At 52.3% G+C, this 12845-nt stretch overlaps 2 protein-coding genes across 2 annotated transcripts in view; both read right to left on the reverse strand.

Moving 5' to 3' along the window:
- Positions 1 to 599, reverse strand: part of ftcd (formimidoyltransferase cyclodeaminase) — a 32098-nt gene extending 31499 nt beyond the window's left edge. The window contains exon 1 of the mRNA XM_063878187.1: positions 536 to 599. Coding sequence (XP_063734257.1) covers positions 536 to 599 — 64 coding nt within the window. The remainder of the gene's footprint in view (positions 1 to 535) is intronic.
- LOC134860724 (interphotoreceptor matrix proteoglycan 2-like) overlaps positions 1 to 5025 on the reverse strand; it is a 6397-nt gene extending 1372 nt beyond the window's left edge. The window contains exons 1-9 of the mRNA XM_063877511.1: positions 4875 to 5025; positions 3824 to 4789; positions 3144 to 3505; positions 2787 to 3006; positions 2460 to 2670; positions 2150 to 2338; positions 1457 to 1634; positions 1243 to 1322; positions 812 to 853 (exon numbers count right to left, since the gene is read on the reverse strand). Of these exons, the coding sequence (XP_063733581.1) occupies positions 820 to 853; positions 1243 to 1322; positions 1457 to 1634; positions 2150 to 2338; positions 2460 to 2670; positions 2787 to 3006; positions 3144 to 3505; positions 3824 to 4628 (2079 nt within the window). The 5' untranslated portion in view covers positions 4629 to 4789; positions 4875 to 5025 and the 3' untranslated portion in view covers positions 812 to 819. The remainder of the gene's footprint in view (positions 1 to 811; positions 854 to 1242; positions 1323 to 1456; positions 1635 to 2149; positions 2339 to 2459; positions 2671 to 2786; positions 3007 to 3143; positions 3506 to 3823; positions 4790 to 4874) is intronic.
- Positions 5026 to 12845: the final 7820 nt, after the last annotated feature.

The raw sequence follows: 12845 nt of genomic DNA on the forward strand, positions 1-12845 counted from the left end.
TTGACCTTTGACTTGAGAAAACACAGTGGACCGACACCAGCAGAGGACGCTGCTCCCCAAATCATCACTGTGTGGAAACTTCACATTGGACTTCAAGCAACGTGGATTCTGGGCCTCTCCGCTCTTCCTCCAGACTCTGGGACCTTGATTTCCAAATGAAATGCAAAATGTACTTTCATCTGAAAAGAGGACTTTGGACCACTGAGCAATAGACCTGTCCTTTTTCTCCTTAGCCCAGGTAAGACGCCTCTGACGTAGTCTCTGGTGCAGGAGTGGCTTGACACGAGGACAGTTGTAGTCTTTGTCCTGGATACGTCTGTGCGTGGGGGCTCTTGATGCACTGACTCCAGCCTCAGTCCATTCCTTGTGAAGCCCCCCCAAATTGTTGAATGGCCTTTTCTTGACAATCCTCTCAAGGTTGCGGTTATCCCTGGTGCTTGAGCAGCTTTTCTACCACTCAACTTTCCATGACTATGCTCGGATACAGCACTCCGTGAACAGCCAGCTTCTTTAGCGATGACCTTTTGAGGCTTACCCTCCTTGTGGGGGGTGTCAATGACTGTCTTCTGGACAACTGTCAAGTCAGCAGTCTCCCCCATGATTGTGAAGCCTACTGAACCAGATGGAGAAACCACCTACAGGTTCAGGACACCTTTACAGGAGTTAGTTAGCTGATTAGAGGGACACCATGAGTCTACAGTATTGAACTTTTCCACCATATTCTAATTTATTGAGATGCACCTTTTATATGTATACGTCTCTTTCAAAGTAAAAGCGTGTAGATATGTTCTTTCAGAATAAGAGCACGTACCTGGAGGTTTATGTGGAGGAGCTACCTCTCCGCTCCAGGAAACTGTTGGACACAAACACAGTTCCTGACAGGAAGCACACACACACACGCACACACACACACACACACACACACACACACACACACACACACACACACACACACACACACACACACACACACACACACACACACACACACACACACACACACACACACACACACACACACACACACACACACACACACACACACACACACACACACACACACACACACACACACACAGTGTACTGAGTATGTTCTGAGTGTGTGTTGTTATTGTGGATCCTAAGTTGTGTTTCTGACGGAGAATCTGAAAAAGTTCTTGATAAATATAAAGAGCTTGTAGTGAAATGTTTAAAGACGGTGTTTTAAAGTCTCTCTTTGAAATCTTTTCTGAAAACACTCACACTTGAGTTTGTCTCATGAAGTCGGCGAAGTGTTGGTCTCTGGAGCAGAGCTCGATGATCCTCAGACGCTCCTGGATCTCCTGTAGGGTCACAGGTCAGAGGGTTACGACTACAAACATGGCCACAGTTTCCTGTAGTTTATTCATGCATTGTGTCCCACATGGCTGGATTGTGGAACCACTTCTTCCAGTCCAAACCCGAGTGTGTCTCGTACCTCCTTTGTCAGCAAGCTGTTCTCGTAGTGGGTCCTGGTCTCGTCGCTCGGGTCTCTGGACCCGGTGCTGTACGGCGGGGCGTCGTCATCGTAGCGCTGGTAGAACTGCGCCCTCACTGGGCCGCCGTCCAGAACCGCTGGGAGCTTAGCACTGCGCTCTAACGTCGGTTCACCAAACCTGCAGAGACACCGTCACTCAGCAGTGTAAACAGGAAGTGGTGCTCTCAGACTGTAAACAGGAAGTGGTGCTCTCAGACTGTAAACAGGAAGTGGTGCTCTCAGACTGTAAACAGGAAGTGGTGCTCTCAGACTGTAAACAGGAAGTGGTGCTCTCAGACTGTAAACAGGAAATGGTGCTCTCAGAATGTAAACAGGAAATGGTGCTCTCAGAATGTAAACAGGAAGTGGTGCTCTCAGAATGTAAACAGGAAATGGTGCTCTCAGAATGTAAACAGGAAATGGTGCTCTCAGAATGTAAACAGGAAATGGTGCTCTCAGAATGTAAACAGGAAGTGGTGCTCTCAGAATGTAAACAGGAAGTGGTGCTCTCAGAATGTAAACAGGAAGTGGTGCTCTCAGACTGTAAACAGGAAGTGGTGCTCTCAGACTGTAAACAGGAAATGGTGCTCTCAGACTGTAAACAGGAAGTGGTGCTCTCAGAATGTAAACAGAAAGTGATGTAAGAAGCCTTACCTGATTGGGTCCTCGCTGTCCTCCCCGTCGTAGCGCTCCCTCAGCGTCCTGGACAGGAAGTAGACGATCCCTCCTGCCACCAGCAGGAGACCGAATACGGAGGCCATCGCTATGCCGACGACCAGCGGCTCGGAGACAAACTCCTCACAGTGCTGCCCGCGGTACCACCAGTTCTCTCCAACACGACACCTGGCACCACAGGGGGGATACTCATTCAAATACAGAACACCTAGCAAAGCTTTGTAAAAGTACCAATGACCGTAAAGAAATATAACAGTGATGAACTAAAGAGTGAAGTGCCGCCTCCCACCGGCAGATGGCGCCCTTCCCGGGCAGGACGTCACACTTCCCATCATTCAGGCAGAAGTCGAGCGTCACGTCGCAGACGCTCTGGCACGGCAGCCCGCCCACACTAACGTAGCCCACGGCGCAAACGCACTCCGCCTCGCCGGACCAGCGGTTCACCACGCAGCGTGAAAACTCATTACACGCCTGGAACTTACACGGGTCAGCTCGCTCGCCTGAAACAAGAGAAGAAGAGTCAGAGACCAAAGAAGAAGAAGGATTACCAGGAGCTGCTGTGATTGGCTCCGACAGATTACAGACGCTCTCTAACTATGAAGGTCTCTGGTCCTACCGGCCTCCACGTCCAGAGAGTACTTGTCGATGTCCAGGTTCATGGTCTGGTAGGCGGCGTTGGCGAAGTCCTCGAGGACGAGGTGGACGACATTGGAGACGCCGCGAGGAACTGGGCGTCCAAACACCATCCGGCTGTTCACCACCACGCTGCCGTTCCTGAAGTTCAGGATCTCCAGGTTCTTAAAATGGTGCAGGTTGGTCTGCAGGTACGGAACCAGCTGAAGGCCAGGGACATGAAAGGTATATAAAAATATGTTTTCATATCTGTACAGGGTCAACGTTTGTTTACGACCCATCACCGACCCGACCACCCATCGTCCCACCAGCCCACCCACCCAAAAAAGATGATCCTCACCAGCTGTGTGAAGCGCTGCTCCAGAGCTCTGTACTCTGAAGAGCTCTTGTTGAACAGATCCATGGAGAACGCCATGTTGGTGACCCTCAGGCTGAAGAACACCGTCAGAGCGCGGCCACCAGGGGGCCCCGTCGGAGAGGGTACCTCCAGCTCAGCCCCCAGAGCCCCGCTGGAAGAACCACTGCCGTCGCCTTCAGAAATCACGCTGCTGAACGGGAAGACGTCGAAGCTCGGTGCGTCGGAGAAGTCCGGCTCCAAAGGGGGGGGCACTTCCTGTGGAGAGGAGGGTGATGTTCGGAGGGTTGGCACCATTTCTACGTCTTCTAATCCATCGAGGACCATCGGCGTCAGATCAGGAGCACCTGGACCGATTCAACGGTTAAAACATACCATGGTACAAATCCAGTGAAACCCCGTTAGAAATATCAGAATAACAGGTTTATAAACAAAGAAAAACAAATTGTTGTTTTATCTAATCACTCCGTTTCACTTCCATAGAAACAGACAGCTAGCCAGCAATGCTAAACTTAGCCGCTTTAAGCTAAAACACGACTTCAGCTCGTTATTTTCAGAATAAAACCAGCGGCTCTGACCAACAACAATAAGCTATAAAACCTGGCCCTTATTCTGAGTGTGAACAGGAACTGGTTAAAACTCTAGGAGAACGTAGAAAAACCCACCTGCCGTCGGGGCACTGGTTGGACTTTCTTCTTCGTGGGTCTGGAGCTCACGGTGTAGCGCCTCCTCGTCCTCCGGCTCCAAGTCCGAGACCCGGGTGAACGGAGAGTCGTTCTCCGGAGAGATGGCGATGCCGACGGAGGGCGAAGGCGGCGACGTGGGGACGACCATCACCTCGTCCTCCACCAGGTCCTCCACAGGGAGGAAGACTGCCGGCACCGGGGTTACCGGATAAGCAGTGCTGAAGTGCTGCTCTTCCAAAACCTCCACCGCTTCAGAAGGTCCGGTTCCTGGGAGCAGAGGGTTGGGTTCCTCTACGGAAAACTCCTCTTCTGTGGTTGAACCCATGCTGTATTCTTCTTCTTGAGGGACTTCCTGTTTTTCCGGGACTTCTTCTTCTAATGTAGACCCATCTGCAGGCTCCACAGCTGCTTCTTCTTTTGTGGTCTCTACAAGATAGACCGCTGTAGGTCCTGCGAAGACCGGAGCTTCCAGAGTCCAGTCCTGCAGGTCTGGAGACCCGGTGATGGAGTTCCCGTTAAAGACGTTTTCATCGAAGATGCCAGAAGCCTCTTTTAGTTCAACGATCAGGGTCCCCTGTGGCCAGAACACCGGAGCCTTGTGGGTCATGAAGAACCGTGGGTCAGTGCTGATATGCAGCGTCACCAGGTCCAGGTCCATTAAGGGTTCCTGGAGGCCTCCTTCCAAAGTTGGAGCGGCAGTCGTCTGCAGAGGAGGAGCTTTGGTGATGACTTCCTGTTTCTCTTCCTCCTCATCCTCCAGGTCCGGCGGCGGCAGAGCCTCCATGCTGACTACCCCCTCAGAGGCCGGCAGGGGGGGCCAGAACCAGAGGTCAGAACCAGGTCCATCTCCGGAGGATCCAGTACTTGACCCGTCGTCTGTCTGAGGTTTTAGTGACGACAAAGATCCGAGACTGAGGAGGAAACCCTCAGCCTCCAAACCTCCATCTGTAAACAGGAAGTGCACAGTTACCTTCAAAATAAAAGACCTTTAAATGTTATGAGTATCAGTTTTAGTGACGATGTTTCTCACCGTCTTTGCGCAGGCCGACCGGCTTTGTGCTCTCATCCAATAGGAAGACGTCGTTCTCGCTGCCCCCCCCCCCCCCGCGCCTTTCCACGGGTCGAACAGGAAGTCGTCTTTATTGAGGTTGGCCTCGTGGAGCGGAGCGTCCGGAGGCTTCTCTGCAGCCAGGACGTTGTCCTGTAAGAACAACGTCTCGGTGTCGGTCTCATACGTCTCTATCTCTTTATTACACATGTTTTATAAACCCACCATGCTGTGGAAGTCCTCCGGGCGGCTGGTGGTCTTTACAGCAGGTAACGGGTTCTCCGCTGCAGAGGACAGAGATCAGACCTGTTAACACACTGAAGGACAAACACAGGACCCAGAAAACCTGAACCACATGCCGGTGCGGGAGGCAGGAAAACCTGAACCACATGCCGGTGTGGGAGGCAGGAAAACCTGAACCACATGCCGGTGTGGGAGGCAGGAAACCTGAACTACGTACCGGTGTGGGAGGCAGGAAAACCTGAACCACATGCCGGTGTGGGAGGCAGGAAAACCTGAACCACGTGCCGGTGTGGGAGGCAGGAAACCTGAACTACGTACCGGTGTGGGAGGCCTCCAGGCTGCTGTTTCCCATGAAGCCGTCTTTGTGCAGCGCCTCGGTGATGTAGTTCCTGAAGTCGGTGATGGTGTAGACCACGGTGGGCTGCTCAGCGGCACCAGGATAGTTCTTCTCCACCAGGTTGTTCTGCAGCGAGATGAAGTCCAGAGTGGCGTTGTTCACCCCGCTGCTGCCATCCACCTCCAGGGTGATGGTGTACAGGACCAGAACCACCAGACCCCTGTCAGGAAGACCAGATTAAACAGCAGAACCACCAAACCCCCGTCAGGAACACCAGATTATACAGCAGAAACACCAGACCCCCGTCAGGAAGACCAGATTAAACAGCAGAACCACCAAACCCCCGTCAGGAACACCAGATTATACAGCAGAACCACCAGACCCCCGTCAGGAACACCAGATTATACAGCAGAACCACCACACCCCCCGTCAGGAACACCAGATTATACAGCAGAACCACCAGACCCCCGTCAGGAACACCAGATTAAACAGCAGAACCACCAAACCCCCGTCAGGAACACCAGATTATACAGCAGAACCACCAGACCCCCGTCAGGAACACCAGATTATACAGCAGAACCACCACACCCCCGTCAGGAACACCAGATTATACAGCAGAACCACCAGACCCCCGTCAGGAACACCAGATTATACAGCAGAACCACCAGACCCCCGTCAGGAACACCAGATTATACAGCAGAACCACCAAACCCCCGTCAGGAACACCAAATTATACAGCAGAACCACCAAACCCCCGTCAGGAACACCAATTATACAGCAGAACCACCAAACCCCCGTCAGGAACACCAGATTATACAGCAGAACCACCAGACCCCCGTCAGGAACACCAGATTATACAGCAGAACCACCAGACCCCCGTCAGGAACACCAGATTCAACAGCAGAACCACCGGACCCCCCCGTCAGAACACCAGATTATACAGCAGAACCACCAGACCCCCGTCAGGAACACCAGATTATACAGCAGACCCACCCACCCCCCCGTCAGGAACACCAGATTATACAGCAAACCACCAGACCCCCGTCAGGAACACCAGATTATACAGCAGAACCACCAGACCCCCGTCAGGAACACCAGATTATACAGCAGAACCACCACACCCCCGTCAGGAACACCAGATTATACAGCAGAAACCACCAGACCCCCGTCAGGAACACCAGATTAAACGGAAAACCACCAGACCCCCGTCAGGAACACCAGATTAAACGGAAAACCACCAGACCCCCGTCAGGAACACCAAATTAAACGGAAGAACCACCAGAACCCCCGTCAGGAACACCAGATTAAACGGCAAAACCACCACACCCCCCGTCAGGAACACCAGATTATACAGCAGAACCACCAGCCCCCCGCAGGAACACCACTTTAAACGGCAGAACCCACCAGACCCCCCGTCAGGAACACAGAAAAACAGCAGAACCACCAGCCCCCCCCCGTCAGGAACCCCAAATTATACAGAAAAACCACCGACCCCCGTCAAAAACCCCAAAACCAAACCGGCAAAACCCACAACTCCCCTCAGGAAAAAGATTAACAGCAAACCCACCAGCCCCCCCGTCGGAACAAAATTATACAGCAGAACCCCCCGAACCCCCCCGTCAAAAACACCGAAAAAGGCAAAAACCCCCGTCAGGAACACCAGTTATACACAAAAAACCCAGACCCCCCGCAGGAAACCGATTATACAGCAAACCACCAGACCCCCCGTCAGGAACACCAGATTTACACCGAACCACCAGCCCCCCGCAGGAAACCCCCACATTAAAGGCCCGAACCACCAACCCCCGTCAGGAAAACACAAAAAAGGCGGAACCACCCCCCCCCGCAGGAACACCGATTAACCGAACCCACCAGACCCCCCGTCAGGAACACCAGATTAAACGGCGAACCACCAGACCCCCGTCAGGAACACCAATTAACAGGCAGAACCACCAGACCCCCGTCAGGAACACCAGATTATACAGCAGAACCACCAGACCCCCGTCAGGAACACCAGATTATACAGCAGAAACCACCAGACCCCCGTCAGGAACACCAGATTAAACGGCAAAACCACCAGACCCCCGTCAGGAACACCAGATTAAACGGAAGAACCACCAGACCCCCGTCAGGAACACCAGATTATACAGCAGAACCACCAGACCCCCGTCAGGAACACCAGATTAAACGGCAAAACCACCAGACCCCCGTCAGGAACACCAGATTATACAGCAGAACCACCAGACCCCCGTCAGGAACACCAGATTAAACTGCAGAACACCAGACCCCCGTCAGGAACACCAGATTAAACAGCAGAACCACCAGACCCCCGTCAGGAACACCAGATTATACAGCAGAACCACCAGACCCCCGTTCAGGAACACCAGATTATACAGCAGAACCACCAGACCCCCGTCAGGAACACCAAATTATACAGCAGAACCACCAGACCCCGTCAGGAACACCAGATTAATCGGCAAAACCACCAGACCCCCGTCAGGAACACCAGATTAAACGGCAAAACCACCAGACCCCCGTCAGGAACACCAAATTATACAGCAGAACCACCAGACCCCCGTCAGGAACACCAGATTAAACGGCAAAACCACCAGACCCCCCGTCAGGAACACCAGATTAAACAGCAAAGCCACCAGACCCCCGTCAGGAACACCAGATTAAACAGCAGAACCAGCAAAACCCCAGACCCCCGTCAGGAACACCAGATTATACAGCAGAACCACCAGACCCCCGTCAGGAACACCAGATTATACAGCAGAACCACCAGACCCCCATCAGGAACACCAGATTATACAGCAGAACCACCAGACCCCCGTCAGGAACACCAGATTATACAGCAGAACCACCAGACCCCCGTCAGGAACACCAGATTATACACCAGAACCACCAGACCCCCGTCAGGAACACCAGATTATACAGCAGAACCACCAGACCCCCGTCAGGAACACCAGATTATACACCAGAACCACCAGACCCCCGTCAGGAACACCAGATTATACAGCAGAACCACCAGACCCCCGTCAGGAACACCAGATTATACAGCAGAACCACCAGACCCCCGTCAGGAACACCAGATTATACAGCAGAACCACCAAACCCCCGTCAGGAACACCAGATTATACAGCAGAACCACCAGACCCCCGTCAGGAACACCAGATTATACAGCAGAACCACCAGACCCCCGTCAGGAACACCAGATTATACAGCAGAACCACCAGACCCCCGTCAGGAACACCAGATTATACAGCAGAACCACCAGACCCCCCGTCAGGAACACCAGATTATACAGCAGAACCACCAGACCCCCGTCAGGAACACCAGATTATACAGCAGAACCACCAGACCCCCGTCAGGAACACCAGATTATACAGCAGAACCACCAGACCCCCGTCAGGAACACCAGATTATACAGCAGAACCACCAAACCCCCGTCAGGAACACCAGATTATACAGCAGAACCACCAGACCCCCGTCAGGAACACCAGATTATACACCAGAACCACCAGACCCCCGTCAAGAACACCAGATTATACAGCAGAACCACCAGACCCCCGTCAGGAACACCAGATTATACAGCAGAACCACCAGACCCCCGTCAGGAACACCAGATTATACAGCAGAACCACCAGCCCCCCGTCAGGAACACCAGATTATACAGCAGAACCACCAGACCCCCATCAGGAACACCAGATTATACAGCAGAACCACCAGACCCCCGTCAGGAACACCAGATTATACAGCAGAACCACCAGACCCCCGTCAGGAACACCAGATTATACAGCAGAACCACCAGACCCCCGTCAGGAACACCAGATTATACAGCAGAACCACCAGACCCCCGTCAGGAACACCAGATTATACAGCAGAACCACCAGACCCCCGTCAGGAACACCAGATTATACAGCAGAACCACCAAACCCCCGTCAGGAACACCTGATTATACACCAGAACCACCAGACCCCCCGTCAGGAACACCAGATTATACAGCAGAACCACCAGACCCCCGTCAGGAACACCAGATTATACAGCAGAACCACCAAACCCCCGTCAGGAACACCTGATTATACACCAGAACCACCAGACCCCCGTCAAGAACACCAGATTATACAGCAGAACCACCAGATTATACAGCAGAACCACCAGACCCCCGTCAGGAACACCAGATTATACAGCAGAACCACCAGACCCCCGTCAGGAACACCAGATTATACAGCAGAACCACCACACCCCCGTCAGGAACACCAGATTAAACAGCAGAACCACCAGACCCCCGTCAGGAACACCAGATTAAACGGCAAAACCACCAGACCCCCGTCAGGAACACCAGATTATACAGCAGAACCACCAGACCCCCGTCAGGAACACCAGATTATACAGCAGAACCACCAGACCCCCGTCAGGAACACCAGATTATACAGCAGAACCACCAGACCCCCCGTCAGGAACACCAGATTATACAGCAGAACCACCAGACCCCCGTCAGGAACACCAGATTAAACAGCAGAACCACCAGACCCCCGTCAGGAACACCAGATTATACAGCAGAACCACCAGACCCCCGTCAGGAACACCAGATTATACAGCAGAACCACCAGACCCCCGTCAGGAACACCAGATTATACAGCAGAACCACCAGACCCCCGTCAGGAACACCAGATTAAACGGCAAAACCACCAGACCCCCGTCAGGAACACCAGATTATACAGCAGAACCACCAGACCCCCGTCAGGAACACCAGATTATACAGCAGAACCACCAGACCCCCGTCGGGAACACCAGATTATACAGCAGAACCACCAAACCCCGTCAGGAACACCAGATTATACAGCAGAACCACCAGACCCCCGTCAGGAACACCAGATTATACAGCAGAACCACCAGACCCCCGTCAGGAACACCAGATTAAACAGCAGAACCACCAAACCCCCGTCAGGAACACCAGATTATACAGCAGAACCACCAGACCCCCGTCAGGAACACCAGATTAAACAGCAGAACCACCAAACCCCCGTCAGGAACACCAGATTATACAGCAGAACCACCAGACCCCCGTCAGGAACACCAGATTAAACAGCAGAACCACCAGACCCCCGTCAGGAACACTTGCAGAGATGTCTGATCAATCCCAAAAAAGAGAGGAACATTAGTTTTCAGAAGTCTGGAATAAATGTGAAAACTGTCAGCAAAGATAAATATTGAGAAACTCACAAACATATACACACAGTACCCACCCCCCGTAATCCTGACAGCAGGTCCTGAGACTTTCTCTCCGGGTTCAGGTGAGTTAAAGAGGCGGGGGCATTTCGCTGTCATAATGCTGAAAGCATTTAGTAGTGGGGGGGGGGGGGCTGTAAAGCTCAGTAATCCTGCAGAGGTTTATCACACAGAGGCAGATTAACGCTCACAACGCTAACAACGTTAGAGGGAATTAGAGGGGGGGCCAGGAAACTGAAGGGGGCTGGAGTCAGACATTCATGGAAAAAACCCTAACCCTGAAAATGTACATGGTTCCTGTTTAGAGATAAATAATAATCTGACTCACCGCTCCAGGTCCTTCTGCGGCCTGAACACACACACACACACACACACACACACACACACACACACACACACACACACACACACACACACACACACACACACACACACACACACACACACACACACACACACACACACAGTTTATAACACACTTTATATTCAAACAGCTTCTTAAACAAAAAATATCTTCAAGTAGAAAAACCAGTTTGACCTGAACTCCACCACCTGGACGCTCCTGAAGCCCGGCAGCCGCTCGAACGCGTCCTGGATCTGAAACACAACCAAACAGGTTTTTAATTAGTACAGCACCAGTTAACCCACAGTACAGCACCAGTTAACCCACAGTACAGCACCAGTTAACCCACAGTACAGCACCAGTTAACCCACAGTACAGCACCAGTTAACCCACAGTACAGCACCAGTTAACCCACAGTACAGCACCAGTTAACCCACAGTACAGCACCAGTTAACCCACAGTACAGCACCAGTTAACCCACAGTACAGCACCAGTTAACCCACAGCACAGCACCAGTTAACCCACAGTACAGCACCAGTTAACCCACAGTACAGCACCAGTTAACTCACAGTACAGCACCAGTTAACCCACAGTACAGCACCAGTTAACTCACAGTACAGCACCAGTTAACCCACAGTACAGCACCAGTTAACCCACAGTACAGCACCAGTTAACTCACAGTACAGCACCAGTTAACCCACAGCACAGAACCAGTTAACCCACAGTACAGCACCAGTTAACCCACAGTACAGCACCAGTTAACCCACAGTACAGCACCAGTTAACCCACAGCACAGCACCAGTTAACTCACAGTACAGCACCAGTTAACCCACAGTACAGCACCAGTTAACCCACAGTACAGCACCAGTTAACCCACAGTACAGCACCAGTTAACCCACAGTACAGCACCAGTTAACTCACAGTACAGCACCAGTTAACCCACAGCACAGAACCAGTTAACCCACAGCACAGAACCAGTTAACCCACAGTACAGCACCAGTTAACCCACAGTACAGCACCAGTTAACCCACAGCACAGAACCAGTTAACCCACAGCACAGAACCAGTTAACCCACAGTACAGCACCAGTTAACCCACAGTACAGCACCAGTTAACCCACAGTACAGCACCAGTTAACCCACAGCACAGCACCAGTTAACTCACAGTACAGCACCAGTTAACCCACAGCACAGAACCAGTTAACCCACAGTACAGCACCAGTTAACCCACAGTACAGCACCAGTACATAAAGAGTTTTGTGGCAGCCGCAGTTTCCAGCACAAACTCTGCAGACAGAGCCAGAGCTGAGCCTGCAGAACCACAGAGTCCTGCTCACTGGGAAACACCTCCAGAACCACAGTCCAGAACAACACCACAGGGAACCCTACTACACTCACAGGCACAGGTATTCAAACAGATGAACACCTGATCCAAAGAGAGGAAATCCTACTGAAAAAAGACACGCCAAGATACCAAGAACAACTGCGCACTAACAACAAGGTCCGCCACAGAAGGAGGCCCCAGGAACAAACACAGCTGTAGAACTGATCCAGCCGACCCAGAAGTGCTGACATGTACAGTAAACATTTACCCTGCGAATGAAGTGCCGTTCCAGCAGCTGGTACTGGGTGCTGCTCGGGTCCCTCAGGGCGTCGCTGAAGGTCTCTCCTCTCAGTTTGAGGCTCAGCTCCACCACCTGCTCTTTCAGGGGCCTCGGGGGCCACAGCAGGGTGCCGTCTATCTCGTTCCCGATCTGAAACGAGGCAGGAAGTCAGATCTGGAACGGGCTGAGGGTTTAC

The sequence above is a fragment of the Eleginops maclovinus genome, chromosome 24, assembly GCF_036324505.1.
Source record: "Eleginops maclovinus isolate JMC-PN-2008 ecotype Puerto Natales chromosome 24, JC_Emac_rtc_rv5, whole genome shotgun sequence".
In the NCBI taxonomy this organism is placed as follows: Eukaryota; Metazoa; Chordata; class Actinopteri; order Perciformes; family Eleginopidae; genus Eleginops; species Eleginops maclovinus.